The 18,323-nt window shown below is 40.3% G+C and overlaps 1 protein-coding gene across 1 annotated transcript in view; it reads left to right on the plus strand.

Moving 5' to 3' along the window:
- LOC141441791 (uncharacterized) overlaps positions 1-18,323 on the plus strand; it is a gene marked incomplete in the record, with an annotated part of 381,840 nt that overhangs the window by 281,486 nt on the left and 82,031 nt on the right. Inside the window, 18 exon segments of the mRNA XM_074106655.1 lie at positions 1-6,380; positions 8,493-8,639; positions 9,175-9,279; positions 9,602-9,720; positions 10,026-10,223; positions 10,441-10,601; positions 10,604-10,665; positions 10,748-10,885; positions 11,586-11,809; positions 12,144-12,344; positions 12,846-13,046; positions 13,131-13,233; positions 13,792-13,899; positions 15,597-15,740; positions 16,188-16,293; positions 16,829-16,957; positions 17,392-17,549; positions 18,008-18,139. Of these exon segments, the coding sequence (XP_073962756.1) occupies positions 1-6,380; positions 8,493-8,639; positions 9,175-9,279; positions 9,602-9,720; positions 10,026-10,223; positions 10,441-10,601; positions 10,604-10,665; positions 10,748-10,885; positions 11,586-11,809; positions 12,144-12,344; positions 12,846-13,046; positions 13,131-13,233; positions 13,792-13,899; positions 15,597-15,740; positions 16,188-16,293; positions 16,829-16,957; positions 17,392-17,549; positions 18,008-18,139 (8,816 nt within the window).

Below are 18,323 nucleotides of genomic sequence, written 5' to 3' on the forward strand. Positions count from 1 at the left end.
CACCTACTAAAACAATCACATTTAAGGAAGCCCTGGATAAAAATATTATTAATCCTGACTCTGTTATATACAACATCGAGGCTGGACAGCCTGTAACATTAAAAGAGGCCGTGGACTCAGGTCTTATTGATAAAAAAACCGGTAAATTAAAAGAACCGAAAACTGGCAAATCTATTGATGTTAAAAATGCTGCTAAAATGGGCTTGGTAGCCGTAGTTGCTGCCCCCGTTTTGGCAGGCATGGCCGTATTCCAAGGAGCCAAAGCATTAACAAGTACAATCATGAAACCAAAACAACAAACTGCTCAGACGACTGAAATACCTCGACAGATTATCCCAGAAAAGATAGTTAAAGTAGACGAATCCCAAAAACCAGTCATAGAACGACATGGAGTGGCCCCTAAATCTGCATTGCCTCCAAAAACATCACAGTTGCATGATGTTACTAATGAAGAAATTCAAACGGCTACAAGTAAAATTATTATAACTGAGAATAAAACAGAAGTAGGCTCTAAATCAACTAAAGTGCCATTGAGCACAAAAGATATGCCTAAACCAACTTACACTGAAGTTGTATCTGTGCATGGAGAAACAAATGTGCCTGAAGAAGGTAGAAAGACTAAAGATGTAAAGTCAGAAACGACACCAATCAAGAGTGACGTTCCGCCTATACAGAAACAACGTGAAGTACCAACACCTGATAAAGAGACTATTTCGGTTAGAGATAGTCCAAAAGAAGCTCAAAAACCTCACCATGCGATCTTAGAAGAGCTATCTAAAAAACAAAACTTGCCTCAAGAGCAAGACCTAAAAACTAAAGTTGACAAGATAGTTAGTAGTGTAGAGAAAGAGCTATCTCCCGAAGCATCGTCATACATTGATTCCACTGCTCAAGAGACGAGCATTACAAAGGCAGGTCCGAAACAAAAACTTGATAAGTCTGATAAAGACTCTAGGCAAGTGGTACAAGAATTCAGACAAACCACTCCAGATGGTGATGAAATCACGACGATTGTCAAAACTGTTGTAACGACATCTGAGCCTACAGAATACGTTACTGAACATTCATCGAGTACGGTGGTTACTAAATCTTCTAAAATGACCACTGTTGAAATTACACAAAATGAATCTACTTCATATCATGTAGTAAGTGAGGAAGTCATAGCACCTCATGGATATAGTGAAACAACAGTAGAAAGCTATGAGACCGAATTCTCGGAAGCTCCTGATGAGACTGATAAATCAGCTCCTAAAGATAAGGTTGTGAAAGTCGAAGCTGAATCCACAAAACCACAACAAAGCGCAACATCTAAATCCAAGACACCAGATAGTAAAGAGGTGTCACCTTCTAAAGACGATATTGCACCGAAGGCTCGAGATTTAAAACGTGATATTAAGGAACAAAATGCTGCTGCTAAAGTTAGCCCGGTAGAAGTAACGGTTACTTCTCAGGAAGTAACGTCTACTACTCCTTTGGAAGTTGCACCAGGTGTTATATTTGATCCCAAAACAGCGGCTGTAATTTCTATCGAAACAGGTTTACCTGATAACGTTTTCAAAGCAGTAGACAAAGGAGTTATACCTAAAGATGCTGTAAAGATCATAGAACCTAAAACTGGTAAAGAAATAACATTAAAGGAAGCTATATCCAAAGGTGTTGTCGACAAAAACACCGGCGAAGTAAAGGACAAGTCAGGTAAGAAAATAAGTTTTGCTGATGCAGCTAAAATTGGATTGGTGGCTGTTGTTGGTGCTCCTATCTTAGCGGTATCAAAGATAGTAGAAGTTGTCAAAAATACTTCTATTTTGGATCCAAAGACAGGCAATAAAGTGACTTTAGAAGAAGCACAAAAACGGGGACTAATTGACTCTGAGACTTATAAGAATTATGTTGAAGTCAGGAACGTTCACACGCCTGAACATGGGGTCGAAATAAGTGAAATAACAACTTCCGAACCACAACAGTTAGGCCTCAAGGGCAAACAGCCGTATCAAGTAGAAGAGCCTGTAGAACAAGTCTCAACAACAGTGACGAAACTTCCAGGTGAAGTCACAATTACGACGACTACTCAATACGGGCCAGTAGAAACTCAAACAACATCGTCAACTTCTACAGTAGAACACAAAATCATGGAGGTAGTAGTCACTAGACATACCTCTACTGAACATGATGCCAAAGCAGTTTCGGCAATGCTTATTGATGCTGAGAGACAACCTCTCAGAGTGATTGATGAAATTACAGAGCAAAACGTCACTAAACTCAAATCAGACTCGGTGAAAATACTTTACGAAAACATTCCATTGATAGATGCAATCATGCAAAGCAAAATTGAACCTAAAGTTTGTAGGATTATAATAAACGGCATAGAGTCACCATTGACCGTGCAAGACTCATTAGAACAGGAACAGATTAGTAGATTCACACCAGTAGACGTAATCTCTAAAAACTTGGTTATTGTTAGAGAAATGAAACCCAAATACAGTGTAGCTATCTCACAAAAGCTTACTCCGGAAGAACTCTCAGAGATGGGAGTCTATGATATCGAAAAACAAGTATTTTTGAATCCCAAGACAGGTGCCAAAATATCTTTCGAAGAATTAATTTACGGTTTACAAATTTTCGACCCAGAATCTATTTTAGTCAAAGATTTGACGTCGAAATCAGATAATTATATTCCATTTGACGAAGCTATTGCGCGGCCTATAATTGACAAAACGACTGGACACATGGTAAACCCTAAAACAGGAAAGCGTCTTCCGTTCCTAGAGTGCGTGCAGGTAGGCTGGATTGTTGAAAAACCTGAAGACGTTTCGGTGTCTGAACAACTTACTATAGAAACTGCTTTAGAGCAAGGCTTATACAACCCCAAGACAGGTGAAATTAAAGATATTAACACCGGGGAACTAGTTCCTATAGGAACAGCGGTTGAAAGCGGTCTTGTTGATCACGAATCACTTCTTGTCAGAGTACCCCATTCAAATGAAAGTCTTCCACTCTCAGATGCTATTGAGCGTGGCATTGTAGAAATTAGACATGGTGTCATAACCATAATAGAAACTCAAGAAATTATAGAGATATCTGTCGCTATTCAACGAGGTCTTATTATAATTTCAAGAAGACCGATTTCAATTGAAGCTGTTATCACAAATGACTTGTATGAACCAGAAACTGGAAAAATTAAAGACATTGTAACTGAACAACTTGTTACTGTTAAAGATGCTGTAGATAGGAATATAGTCCATCCAACTATCTCTGAAATCAAAGATACAAAATTAGAAAAGTTCGTACCACTATCCGAGGCTCTTGACACAAAACTTATCAATCCCGAGACAGGTAAAATTGTAGACAAAAAGACTGGAAAACACATTCCATTAGATGATGCATTGAAAAAGGGATTGGTTGCTACAAAGTCGGTTACTTACTCTCTATTCGATGTCATCGAATTAGGTTATTATTCACCAGATACATGCAAAGTTTTAGACCCCAAAACTGGTCAAACAATCACTTTAAGTAAATCTATTCAAGATGGACTAGTCGATCCCTCTGATATCAAAATAAAAGAAGATAAATCTGAAAAAGTTGTCCCATTCGAACAAGCGGTTAAATCTGGTCTCATTGACTTAGAGAAAGGCATTATTACTGCTCCAGTTCTAAATCTTAAAGATGCTAGTGAAAAGGGTTACTTGCTAAGTGATAAAAAACCATGGACTCTGCAGGAAGGCCTGGTTCAAGGTTGTTACGACCCGGACACAGGCTTGTTGACAATTAACAATGTCGCTATGACACTCGAAGATGCCATCAAAATCGGTAATATCAACCCCGAAGCTATGACCGTTAGAAATTCTGTAACCGGCGAAATGATTTCACTTTCCGACGCCATCAAAGCGGGTATTATTGATTCAAAGGAAGGAAAGGTCAGAGATCCCATTCAAGGTGATAAAATCTCACTGACAGATGCTTCTGAGCGAGGGCTCATAGTCCCCGCGAAACGTAAATTAAGTTTGCCTGAAGCGGTGTTCAAAGGTTATTACGATCCTAAAACGGGCAAATTCTCCCATCCCCAGAGCAAGGAAAAGATTCCGACAGATAGAGCTATCAAGAAACGTATGTTAGACCCCCAGTCAACTTTAGTTCACTTAGCGGGCAAAGTTATTCCTTTCGAATTCGCGGTCGATAAGGGTATTGTTGATGGCAGAACGGGATCAATTATGTTAGGCGATGAAAGGATAGATTTCCGCGAAGCATTCGAAAGAGGCATCTTAGTTGAAGTTCGCAAACCCCTATCTCTTATAGAAGCTATCGAGAAAGGCGTTTATAATGAAATCACCGGACTTTTCATGGACCCTCAAAGCGGTAAAAAATATACGCTGACGGAGGCCATTCAATTAAATTTAATAGACCCTCATTCAGTTCATATTCAGGACAACAGATTAGGGAAATGGGATAAAATCACTATTCCAGAGTCACTGGAAACGGGCGTTATTGATGACAAGACCGGTAAAATAATAAACATCAACGCAGATAACGAGGAAATAAGCCTCCGCCAAGCCTTTGAGATAGGGTTGTTAGTTGACAGTAAAGCTTCTATAAGTTTACAAAGAGCGTTACACCAAGGTCTGTACGATGATAGCACGGGCAAATTCATCGACCCGGTTACTACCCGCAAAATTACTTTACACGAGGCACTTAGGAGATCTATCATCAGTCCTAAATATCTTTGTTATTTCGACAAAAAATCTGAGAAGCCACTTACATTGGCCGAATGCTGCCGAAGTCAGATTATCGATAGGACCACTGGAAAATTCCACGAACCGTGCTCTGACGTTCGAATCCCTCTTTCCGAAGCCATGAGTTTGGGTCTCATCGTCGATATCGAAAGTGCAGGATTCACTCTGTACGACGCGCTTGCTATGAACTTATACGACATCACCGAACTTGCGTTCGTCCATCCCGTGACCGAAAGAAAGATCTCGCTTAAAACCGCGATTGTTGAAGAACTTATTAATCCAGAGACATCATTAATCAAAAACATGCCCTCTAGTAAATACATAAAGTTAGATGAAGCTATAAAACTTTCGATTGTTGATGAAAATAACAGCGTTTACATCTTGCCGAACGGAAACAAAATCAACTTACTTGACGCTAAACATCGCGGTCTAGTAGTTACAGCTAAGAAAGGTTTAAGCTTAGAAGAAATTATTCGAAACGGCTTATTTAGGGCGGATAACGGCAAGATCGTTGATCCCAGTACAAATGAATTTATGGACATTGTCAAGGCTATAGAGATTGGTCTTATGAACCCAGAGCTAACTATTGTTAAAGATAGCAACACAAATAAGTACAAACCGCTCCCTCAAGCGATACAACAAGGAGATGTAGATGTCACTAAAGGCCGAGTATTAGACACTAAGGCTAAGAAAACTTATAGCTTAGACATCGCGTTCGACAAGGGTCTTCTAGTCACTGTTGTACAACCAATCACATCACAGACCATCACCAAACGTCACGTCTCAGACTTTTCAGCTCCAAGAGAAGCCATGCTCAGGGAATTCACGCTAGACGAGGCCATCAAATACGAATTTATTGAACCCGAAACGGCTGTCATTAAGGATCCTCATAAAAATAAATACATTCCATTAAGATTAGGTATGACTGAGGGTATAATCGATAAAAACGCTAAAGGATCATTCGATCCTCAGAGCGGTAGGTCTCGTACGCTTTGTTTCGTCTTTGAAAATGGTTTAATAGTGTATGTCCGCGAGCCACTAACGTTTGAGCAAGCGATAGAAAACGGTCATCTGAACATCAACACGGCTCGATTTACTGATCCACATTCTAACGAAGTACTTACAATCAAAGACGCAGCCACTTTGGGCTATGTTGATCCGGACACTGCGCTTATAAAAGATAATCTTAAGAAGAGGTTAGTAAAACTACCTGAGGCTTTCCGCAAAGGCCTCATGGACGCAGAAAAAGGCAACATATTAGACACAGAGACCTCTAAGCTTAACACGCTGCCATCGGCGATAGAGAGCGGACTCTTAATGACACCGAAGAAGAGCTTCAGTTTGATCGAAACGCTCAACTTTGGCATCTACAACCCGACCACCGGGGCGTTAAATGATCCATTTATAACGACCAGTGTAATGGACAGAAAGAGACTTAATTTAGGCGAAGCTATACATCAAGGTATAGTCGATCCATCCAGCACTGTCGTCAAAGAACCAGACACAGGCAAGATCTGTCCACTTGTTCAAGCGATAGAACAGAAATTGGTAGACCCCGTTGAAGGCAGACTAGTTTTAGATCCGAAAAAGGGAGTCACATTGGACTTAGTCAAAGCTCTAAAGAAAGGATACTTACTGCCAGCAGAAACTAGGGTAAGTTTTACTACATTTACTCTTTTGTTGTGCTTCTATCAAGCAAAGGTGTTGCTTTATTTCTTACTCTACTCTTAAGGTGATCTATAAAGCGTTTGGCTTGAACATTGGCATGGCACGACACCCACAAGACTTACAGTGTCGATGTATTATGGGTTACATGCGATTGGTGGAGTCACTCTTGTGGCACACACTTGGTCAAATCTTCCTTTTATTCAACCATATTTGAAACATCATGGGGGATTAGTATTTTGAATACATTTGCGTTGGGATTTCTGACGATTTTTAAAGTATAAAGTAGTATGTTTTTAGTGGAATTAAAATAGTCATGATTTAAAAATCGATCGGAATAACATCGATTAGAATTATTCACTGTAAGAAGTAGTTACAGCGCTTTGTCACAAGGTATTTGTACATTTTAAATTGCCGCATAGTTGGCTTTTACACTTAGGGATAGAGCGAAGTGTCATACATAAACAAAATAAGTAGCATATAAAAATCTCAATAGTCGAACTTTTCTTTTTTTCTGTACTTAGACTAGAGGCTTAAGTTTAGGTTGTACCGCTTACAATTGTCAGTTTTCTACTAAACAGTGTTCTGTTTGAGCAAACTACCAATTGCGTAAGCGTTTATGCTTATTCACATTGTACTAAGGCTCGATGTATGTTGTTTTATTTCCAGCCGTTGCCTGCGATGCTAAAGAACCCTTTTGAGCTAAATCGTGAATGCTTGCCTGTGAGGGATCATATTAACGACGATATAAAGAATCATCACCGTCTCGCCAATACCTAACATCCCATGATCACTTTGTGCTAAGAATTTGCGAAAGAGATCGAATGGGTGTTCGTTCCATACGTTCAACTATTCGACGCTTTCTTTTGTTTGCTTTTTTCATATCAAGAACCAGTGAATTATGACTGGCTGGTTTTTTTTAATTAGACCCCGAAATATGTCGATATACTCATTCCTTGGACCCGCTCACTTATGGAGTGCATGAACTATGCTATTGTGATGTTTACACATGGCGGCCAATCGCGACAAACATTCACAATATCATGAAATGGTAAAACATTTTCGACAAACACAAACACGGAAGGTAGTATTTATATTTTCGTCTTAATTTAAAATACTTGTTTGTTATGAGAACTTATTTCATTATGAGTATGACAATTTGCCAATTAATTTTGGAATTACACCCTTCCAATGATCAGCGTTTTTTTCGTGTTTCATAACATTTATTTGCCACAATTTCTGTATTAAAAGTAATTTTTCACACTAATTGATAAAGATATTGAATTGTTTACCGAAAGCGTAATGAAATAAAGACTCTTCCAAACTAATTAAATGTTTTTCGTCCAATTTAAATTTACGTGTAATTTTTCATTACTTTTAATACTTTTTGTACCTTTACTTTTACTTTTACTTTACAACAATACATTTCAAAGTTTCAGATTTTCAACAGGTACTTTTCTTTTACTTTAGAACTTTAAACCAATTAACTCTAATTAAAACATAATTTTAATTTAAGTATAATGAAGATGTTAATACCATGGAGCGCAAATGTCAAAAGCGACCATTTTGGTTTTTATTTTTTAAACTTTTGACATTTGCGGCATTGAATCACCGCTTGCATGCCACGCTTTGCATGTTATGTTACTGTTGACGCAACGATTGGACTGGTTGTGAGTTGTCATCTTCACGCTATTGTATTCAGGCTGTTTTGTGGTTTCCCCTTTGTCTATTTGTTTTTTTTTCCTGAGGACTCGTCTTCGCTTTTGTCTCTGCGTAGTTTGTCTGTAATTATAAGCTTCCTTTTCAGGTTTTCAGCGTTTATTTTAATAAAAAAAAAAAAGTAAAAAATGCATGATGCAACCTTATCAGTAAATACGAATGACAGTATTTTTTTTAAATTAATGCATCTTTGTAAATACATGGAATTATAGCACTGAATATTTTCCATTTTAAACGTCCTGTAAAAAGTGACAGACTGCACCGTGTAGATAGATGCATTGTAAATTTTGCTGAGTAGATAGAAGCACCCAGAAGCCAGCGGGCTATGTACATACGCCGTCATACCACAGAGCATAGACTAATGTGTTTTTTTTAATGTAGCAAGCAGTAGAGGAGAAGTACAGACTTTGCGACGAGACTCTGTCCAAACTGCTGGAATGGATCGCAGTCGTGGAAGAGAGACTAGCCAACCAAGAAGCCGTGAAGGAAGATTTGGATGAACTTCGTAACCAGATCAATATACTGAAGGTAAATTTCTAATTTAAATAATTAAATATTTTTATACAACAACTGAATTCCTAGGAGGTCTTTCACAGTGTTTTAGACTCGCGGTCATTACTAATTTTATGATTAAATTCGGGTTTGTTCTAAAATCAAGTTACGCGGAGCAAACTCCGAATTTAAATCATAATTAAGAGGTCTCATATATACCAAAAAATGTGTTTAGTAGTAAGCTAGTAAGTAGATTTGGCAACATATTAGCTCTTGCATCTCCATCCCACTGGCTGAGATCGAAAGATAACCCACGTACCAAAAAAATAATGCCCTGGTGGCAATGTATAAGTACAATTGGCAGAACATTCTCAAAAATGTAAGAAAGTTCTAGTAAGTTTTTCGAAAACATTTACGTGAAGTTTCCCGAGGGGGATTTTTCGTAATTGTATCAATAATATTAAAAACCCTTGACATCAAATTCATACCTTCGAAAGTGATGAAATTCAACACTGTCTCCATCCTTAACTGTGAATCTTCAACATATCTTCAACGTGTGATACGTCCGCAGTTGATCAAGGATGACCTGGAGAGTCACCAACGCCAGGTGTCGGCTTGCGCGGACCAGGCCAAACAGCTGCTCGTATCGGGAGGAGACGTGCTGGCGCCGCATGAGGTAAATAGACCTGGATTGGTTATACTGGATGCAATGATTACTGCCTAAGAGACGCCCGGGCAAATCAAAAGCAATAATATTTTAATTAAATTAAGTCTATGACAAACACTTATGAAGGTCAAAAAATCTTGGTGTAAGCTGCATGAACCGGGATGCAATTCAATTCTGTATATGAAGTTCCCAAGCCGCACTGCTACCGCCTGAGAACTACTGCCCAAACCTTCCCATTCTGAGAACCTCACTCAGTTTGAAAACCTGCGCCCAGTAGCGGGACGTATACAAGGTTAGATGATGAGATGATGAAAATTATTCTTCTCAATAGGTGGCAGCCCTGGAGCGCGGCGTGCGCCAGCTGAAGCAGCGCTGCGACAAGTGCTCCGACAAGTGCGACAAGATGCTGCGCCGCCTCGCCGCTGCCCGCGACGAGCTCGGAAAATTCAAGTAAGAAACAAATGATTAACCAATCCGGCTCGAAGGACCAATAATCTTGGTCGAAGGACCAAAAATCTTGTTCGAAAGGCCATTAAAAATTTTGCGAAGTATTGAAAAATCTCTTTGTTTGTCAATAAAATGCTTCAATGTGACATGAATGATTGATTTCCCATCAAAAGATTTGTTGTACTTTTTTATACTCCTAGGATAGATCTTAAAGCGCTTTAGTATACACCCTGGGCAGTCTGGGCAGCATTTGCTCCAACTCCCATTCAAAGTGGTCAATGCCCTTGAATATAACAATTGACTTTCAGCAATGAGCTGAATACTTTCAACACCTGGATGGAGTCAGCGTACCGAACCCTGGAGGAGAAGGAGGCAGCTCTGTCTAAACTGAAGAACCTGCCAGGCCAGAGCGAGGGCGTCAGGGAGTTCGTGTCAGATGTCATTGCGCATCAAGCTGACCTGCGGTTCATTACTATGGCCGCGCAGAAGTTTGTTGATGAGAGCAAGGTGAGCTAAACATTATATCTAGAAAGAAAGAGGAAAAGAGTCTCTCTGTCTCTCTCTTTCTCAGTAGACCTAATATCTTTAACGATTTCGATGAAAGCAATGTAGGGGTTTCCGGGACGAACATAAATTAGCATGGGACACAAATTATCTTTTAAATAATTTAACGCGATACAAACCTGAAGAATAAAACAAATAATTTATCCAACGCTTTCTTCCAGAATTCCTATCAATCCGAACGAGTACCGCACCTCCCTCCCTCGCGCTGTCGCACGTGCAGCCGGGCGGCGACAGCGCCGTGCGCGAGGCGGCGGGGCTGGCGCGCCGGCGCCACGCCGACCTGGCTGCGCGTGCGCAGCGGCTGCAAGAGCGGCTGCGCGCGCCGCTGATGTCACCAAACAGTACCATGATGCGCTGGAGCGGGCGCAGCGGTGGATGAAGGAGGTTACAACTTAAACATAATTAACATACATACATTTACCTTTAAACACTTTGACGACCTTTATAACTTACTGTAACTTCACAGGTGGAGCCACAAGCACGCTCAGTGCTGTCAGAACCGGTGGGCGGTGAGCCCCGAGCTGTGGAAACCCAACTGGCAAGGGCCAAGGCTTTGCACTCTGAAATCCTCTCTCAAGGACGTCTTGTTGACAACGCTAAAGACGTAAGTTAAGCTACTGTAAATATCGACAGGACATTAGAAAGAGAGAAAATTTCATTACATTCATTTGTGACATTTCATTAAAAAAAAACTGAAACTGAGACAGATATTGTCACGAGATGGTCCCAACTCAGCATGAAGTCAACTTGGCAGCCAACGCTGATCTTCCGTTGGAACCATTAAATATAGTTTCAATGACATAGCCTAGCGAAAGCTCCTTAAAGTGACAATGGGTATGTAGAAATTCTCGAATGAATGGAGACAGTGCATCGGAATGCGCAGCGTAGGACGTACACCAACGATATGGACGGATGGCCTGGTTAAAGTAAGCAGGCTCACGGTGGAAGCAGGCCGCTCCCAACCGAAGCAAATGGAGGTCTATGTTACGACGTTATTCACCTTACTTTACTGCACAAAAGACCGCACTTAACCACCCGTGTGTCGCCAATTTGTCAGAAGAATGGCCCATGAAATCAGCCTTAAATCTTAGGCTTCCGTGTCCACCAGACGAGTTTGTCATGAACCAATAGTAACGCTTTATTTAACTCGCCTCGCTCCGCTCAGTGGTTTCTACTAGAGATGTGCTGTGCTAGGATAGGTGAATGAAGCGTTTCTATTGGTTAGTGAAAAACACATTCCTTGCTCATTGTTGGAGGAAACGCAGCCTTATTCTGTATGATTATTAACCAAGATCTTTCCCCAGGCATGCGACCAGCTAGTCAAATCCCTGGAAGGCAACCTAACTCCATCAGAGATCCGCCAGCTAGAGGTTCCAGTGTTAGACCTGACTGGTCGCTACAAAGACCTGACGTCAGCCGTCGGCTCTCGCTGCCAGGAGTTGGAAGCCGCGCTGCTGCAGTGCCAAGGGCTGCAGGATGCCGCTGAGGCGCAGGCGCAGTGGCTGCAGCAGACAGAGAACTTGTTCAAGTGAGTATACTAACCGTTGGGTCTTGAGGACAATCTTTATAAATTTTAAATGTACTCGTATACCTGAAATTCTTGCAGTCAATGTATCGTATGACTTAGATTCTAGCCTTAGAAGTTAAGAGCCTTGATTATTGTACTTCGCTGCGGCTTCTTTCGTTACTAGAACATTGTTAAATACAATTTCGTGCATTTCGTTTCATACTATAAATAACTAGCTTGTAACTGCCCCCCAACATCAAATATGGATTGAATATACATACGACATGTAACCGTCGTTCCAGCCTGCCTTAACCAATAACCAAACCATTACTCACTGTTGTATGTTTTCCTACAGGCAACAATCAAAGCCCGCGTCTCTCATCCGCGAGCGGCTTGATGAGCAAGTTCGCGAGCAACGCATCGCGCATCAGTCACTAGAAGCTCGCCGCGCCACGCTCGCCAAGCTCGTCAGCAGCGCCAGAGATGCTGCTGCTACTCCCAGCAACGCCAGGATCGCTAAGAAGCTGGAGCAGAGAGCTGAGGATATTTACAACCGGTCAGTGTAGATTAACACTATATTCTCCTCATTTGGTGGTATGTGGGAACCGGTGATAAAAACCGACTAAGTAGCACCAGATATAATACTACTACCCCTAGACCTTGCAACGCCAGGTCCGCTAAGAATCTGTAGTAGAGGACTATGGATATTGACAACAGGTTAATGTGGGATGATTTTGATATATCCCTAACTGAATACTAATCCACTGAATCTAACAGTCCCTCACTTTGGTGGTTTATGGGAGACTGCTGATACATCCAGCGAAAGAAGAATGGCTAAGAAATGTAAAGAAAGGACTGAGAATATTTACAATAACATAGTTTGGGTGACCGTGATGCACTCCTTACTTGAGTGAGTTGTGGGAAACTGTTGTAAAATTCATAAAAAACGTGAACAAGTAGCTATACCTGACCATTAACAAAAAATAAACCGAAATTGTCTCTTACCAAGTAACTCCTTGAAAATTAAAAAGCTAAGTTCAAATTCTTCCTTACACAGATACGAGAAGCTTCTCGAACGTTCGTCGAAACGCGGCGAGTTCCTTGAAGCCGTGTGGAGCGAGCTATCCCACTTCACTGCGCTCGCGGGCAAGTTGGATTCAGCGCATGCGCAGCTGCTGGAACAGGCTGACTCGCGCGAGCTGGCGAGGATGAACGCAGATGAACTGCGGGCCCGGCTCGCTGACCTAGCAAGGTTCAGGTTGGTAGAACGTTCTAGATTTTACTGAAAGTGATATAGAGCAACATTAAAACATCATTATTAATTGATGATTGTATTGTACAGGGATCAACAAATGCAACCATTGGATGAGTGTCTGCAGCTGGGCAAACAGCTGATCTCCAAGAAGGATGTCACCGACACACACGTCGTTCGTGACAGGATGAAGGTACAGCATAATTTAAATAAACAATAATTTTCATTATTGATGCAAACTTTTTTATTGCTAACTGTATTTGAATTATCATCCAATCCATCTAGTGGACCGATATCGAGTCTTAAAATTTGATCAAAATTTGACACGTCTGCGTGAATCTAAACCAACTCTGAAAAGACTTTTCTAAAAGTCGCATACTGAATTAACTATTAATTCGGAAATATCACTTTCTAATGTGTATGTTTCAAAATAATAAGTAATTTGATGAAACAATGAAGTTGAGTCTCCGTAGATGCCAATATGAAGTTAACTAGTATATTACGAATCGATGGCGGACCCTGCCCCAGCTACACTTCGGTTTTTCAGTGTTCTTTCTGGTTTCAGAATTCTTTACTAAAAATGGTGGCATCAATATATTACGTCTTAAATATTATACCCTCATAAATAGACGAATAATCTTGGAGAGTAGAAGTACCCCTTCATATGTACCCGGACAGGTTATTTATTAGGAAGTAAACATTTAAATATACTGTGGCCGAACATGTATGATTTGTTATTTAACATCAACAGTTGCTGGAGAACCAATGGCGTGACTTCAACTCTTCGCTGGAGGAGAAACAGAAGCTGTCCAAGCAGCGAGCGGATCAGCTCAACCAATACGAAACGCTAAGGACACAGGTACGTGCAGTAAAAGTGCTAGTTCTAGTCTTAGTTTTAGGTGGTACTTTTTGGAGCCAAAATAAACTTCTCTTTCTTCTTCTTTAAAAGCATTTTTTCACACCTCTCCTTCAGAAAAGTAACTTTTCCTCCCTGACGAGAGGGAGCAAAGTGCAACTTTTCTGTTCAAGGCTTTTCTAAGGATTTTATTGCAAATGCAATGTTTTGAAGTTGATAATCGTAAAGCCACGCCTTTGTCTATGCTTGTTGTTCTTTAATAATACCTATTTAGTTTTTATTTTTCAAGTTCCTTAATGCTCGGTGTGAAAAGTTGTACGAGCCACTCGGGAGCAAAATTATTTTCATCTTGGGCGTTAACACTCGAATCCCTCATTACGCTCAGGATTCAATGTACGCCCTCGCCGTAAATACACCATTTTGCTCCCTTGTGACACAAATAACTATTTATTATGAGCGGGAGGCAAACGACTAGTGGCCCATTTCACGAAGCTACAAGTTTCAATTTACAAGCGGTAGTCTCTTTCCAATGCATACTGTTAAACAAATACTAAGCCTTGTAACTTCGTGAAATAGGGCACAGGTTGGATTTATGACTAGAGAGCGGATTTGAAGTAGCGATTACAAGTTTAATATGGATATGACTAGTGCCATTGGTTAGATAGATAGATAGATTTATTTATTAGATATTAATATGTTGTTTATTGGTCTTACGGCTATCTTATTACTTACTTACCGCAATGCAATCTTATAGATAATTAAATTCAATAAACGTTATTCTTACAAAATATTTTATTCTAATGAAAGGAGTTTTATACAGCTCAACCATAATAGATCGTATTTATTACGCACCTTTTTGATAAAAATAAATACTTACTTGTACTAGTCATATCCATATTAAACTTGTAATCGCTACTTCAAATCCACTCTCTATTTATGACGTATGCGTGTATTATTAGGGAGACCCCTTGTCAGTTCAATAAATGCAGATTTACTTATAATAGAAGAAAAGTATTGTCTGTGGGTTTTGAAGATAACATTTTATAAGTGCATTGAAGTAACTGTCGCATCTACAAGACTTTTTTTGCGATTCATCTAAAACTTAAATTGTTGCATAGCCTTAATCAAACCACGGGTTTTCATTAAACAAGTTTGGGATCCATTATAGTTTGACGTCCCTAAGTGAGCTTGTAGGTTTTAAAATCAAGTGTGACAGACAATGCGTATTACCATAATAATTCAATTCTCATTGGGTTTCACTGTTTTTTTATAATATAACTAGAGTTTACCCGCGGCTTCGCACGTGTAAACTATTCGATCTGGTAGTTACAATTGAAATTCCGGGATTTTACAAAATTCCCGTGGGAAATCCCAAAATTTATATCGTAATCTTCATTGAGGTGTTGTGTTCAGAACAACTATCCCGTGGAAATATTGGAATAAAAGTAGCCTATGTGTTATTTCAGACATCCAGCTATCTACATACATACCAAATTTCATGACTCTAAGCCCAGCGTATTTAATCTGGGTGAATGGGTAAAGAGCTTTACAGACTGCAATGCAGGATAATGAATAGATTTCTTGGCAACACTGACATAGATAATAGATCGCTCGTTTTTGGCTTGCCCGAATTTCGAACGTTTTTTGAAGTCCTGAAGCTTGAAGAAACTTAAGATACTTAATTACCATTCTCCCCTCAGGTGTTAGAGTGGCTGCAATCGTTCGAGAACCGCGTCGGCCGCCTCCAACCGGTGGCTCTGGATTTGGAGCTCATCAAGCAGCAGCAGGACGAGCTGAGACCACTTACTAAGGAATACAGGGATTACTCTATTACCATCGATAAGGTAAAAAGTTTTATTTTTGTTGTTAAAAATCACAATACATAAAAAAATTAAAAGAAAGAAAGAAAATATGTTTGTGACAACGTGCGACAAAAGAAAATGGAAATGAGAATAAAAAAATAAAAAAATGCGCATGTCTCGAAATGGTCCCAAATCAGCAAACTGCCGATCTTACGAACGGCGCTGATCTTCCTTTGAAATAATGTTAATAGAGTTCACTCAGAAAAATGATTGATTTCGAGGTATAGTCAAACAGACTGATCATGAACCAAGATGGAACCTTTTAATAATTACGCTACGATTCCCTTGACCAAAGTATGGAATTTCAACTTGATATCAGTAGCACAAATGATTCATGGTACATACAAGATTCAGTTGGTTCGACTGTACAATGTGATAACATATCTGATGGTGATGATGATGGTGATGATGATGATGATGATGACGCAGGTGAACGAGGCGGGCGCAGTTTACGAGGCGCTGACCCGCGGCGACCGCGTGGACAGTCCGCACCGCAAGCGGCAAGTGTACAGTCCTACCAAGAGGCAAACACCAGGTGAGTCTTTATGTTGTTATGTTAGATACTACTAATCCATACTAATAGTATAAATGCCAAAGTGTGTCTGCCTGTCTGTTACTTCTTCATTGTGTCTAATGTATGTATGTATCTAGCTGTTGCACACGACTCCGTCCGCATTGAATTCGTTTCTCGCTATCCCGTAGGAACTACGCAATTTTCCGGGATACAATTACTATCTTATATCCTTCCCCGAGACTCAAACTATCTGTATGCTGAATTTGATCTAAATCGGTTCAGCGGTTTAGACGTGAAGAGGTAACCAACAAACAGACTTACAAACTTTTGCATTTATAATATTAGTGGGATACGTAACTAGCGAGGCGCCCCGGCTTCGCGCGGGTTTGATTTTGGTGAAAGGGGGGTGAAAAATGTGAACTGCTTTTAATCACATATTAATATTTTGTCATCTTGTTTTGTGAAACCCGTGCGAAGCCGGGGCGTTTCTCTACTTTATAATGTTGTCTGACTCTCACGGTGGTTTTGTATCTATATCTGTCTGTTTGTCTGTCAGTGCGCACGCTGGACGGCCGCTCGCCGTCCCCCTCGAAGGGGCACGGTCTGGTCAGCCCTGCTTCCACGCATTCCACCTCCAGCGGCTTCTCTTCGCGACGATCTTCGCAGGATCAGCTGCATCTTGAAGGTATGAAACTTAACATCATGATCATGACCACCTCCACCACCATCAGATCAACTGGATGGTACCATGTCAATTTTTTTTTCATACATAGTGTTAAAAAAATCCTGTACCATCTAACCCACATTAAGACCACTGATTACTAATACGATATAAGTGGGAAAGACACTGAAATACGAAAAACAAGTTTTATTCGGAGATAGTCTTCTTGTGACTCAACTTCCATACAAAACTTAATTTTGTTTCGAATTAATATATTTGTACACTTTAATCGTATAAGTAATGAGTAGCCTTATGCGAGTTCGATAGAACACCATGTATGTTGATGACTTTACATAATTTGTTTTATATCATGTTAAATTATTCAAGAGAACTTGTGTTCCATGCATATACCCTATTGATTGCGAAATGCCCTGTTAACAAGAATACGTGTTCTCCAGAGCTATCACCAGTGCAGCAGCAGCTGTCAGAGATCAACAACCGCTACGGTCTGCTGGGCACGCGGCTCGCCGACCGCGGCGGAGAGCTCGACGCCGTCCGCGAGGAGCTGAGGCGGCACGAGGAGACCATACGGACCACGCATCACTTCCTTGATAAGGTGACTAGTAGGCTGTTTGAGGTGAAGAGCTGGATGAAATATGATCAACAACTAAAATCCTGCTTACTGGACTACAAAAAAATTACTCTAATGCCAGAAGTCAGATCTGATATGATATGATATGGCATGATATGATATGATATGATATGATATGATATGATATGATGTGATGTGATATGATATGATATGATATGATATGATATGATAACAGCAAGTCAGTGCTGCTATACATCAAGAAGATTTAATGGATGCATTTAATTATTTGTGTTCAGGTTTTTATTTCTTAATATTTCAATAGTTAAAACCGTGCATAAGAACAATACGATATTACTCTTGGCATTAGGAACCGGACTCAGCATATTCTGGAAATCATTTCTAGCGCTGGTTTTCAGCCCAGTCTTTCCGACAACCCATTATCTCTAAAGAGTTTATATCAATTGACTCTTTATCTTCTGCAGGTCCAGAGGCAGCTGCCAAAGGATTCCGTCCCCAACACGAAGGAGGAAGCAGACAAGACGATCAAGCAGGCGCGCTCCGTGCTTGAAGAGATGTATGAGAAGCAGAGCGTTCTGGACTCCACCAAGACCCAGGTTCGACACGTTTCAACTCTAACCGCGACCATCATCATCACCTCAAAATTAATACATATTTTGAGAGCCCCTGTTTCACCGTCCTGTTTTACTGTGGTGATGAGACAGGCTCTTAGTGTTTGAAAATAAATAAAACATAAAGATGTTTGGCATTTCAGCTGTCATTTTAGATCGTCGAAAAAGA

The sequence above is a fragment of the Choristoneura fumiferana genome, chromosome 24 (assembly GCF_025370935.1).
Source record: "Choristoneura fumiferana chromosome 24, NRCan_CFum_1, whole genome shotgun sequence".
NCBI lineage: Eukaryota > Metazoa > Arthropoda > Insecta > Lepidoptera > Tortricidae > Choristoneura > Choristoneura fumiferana.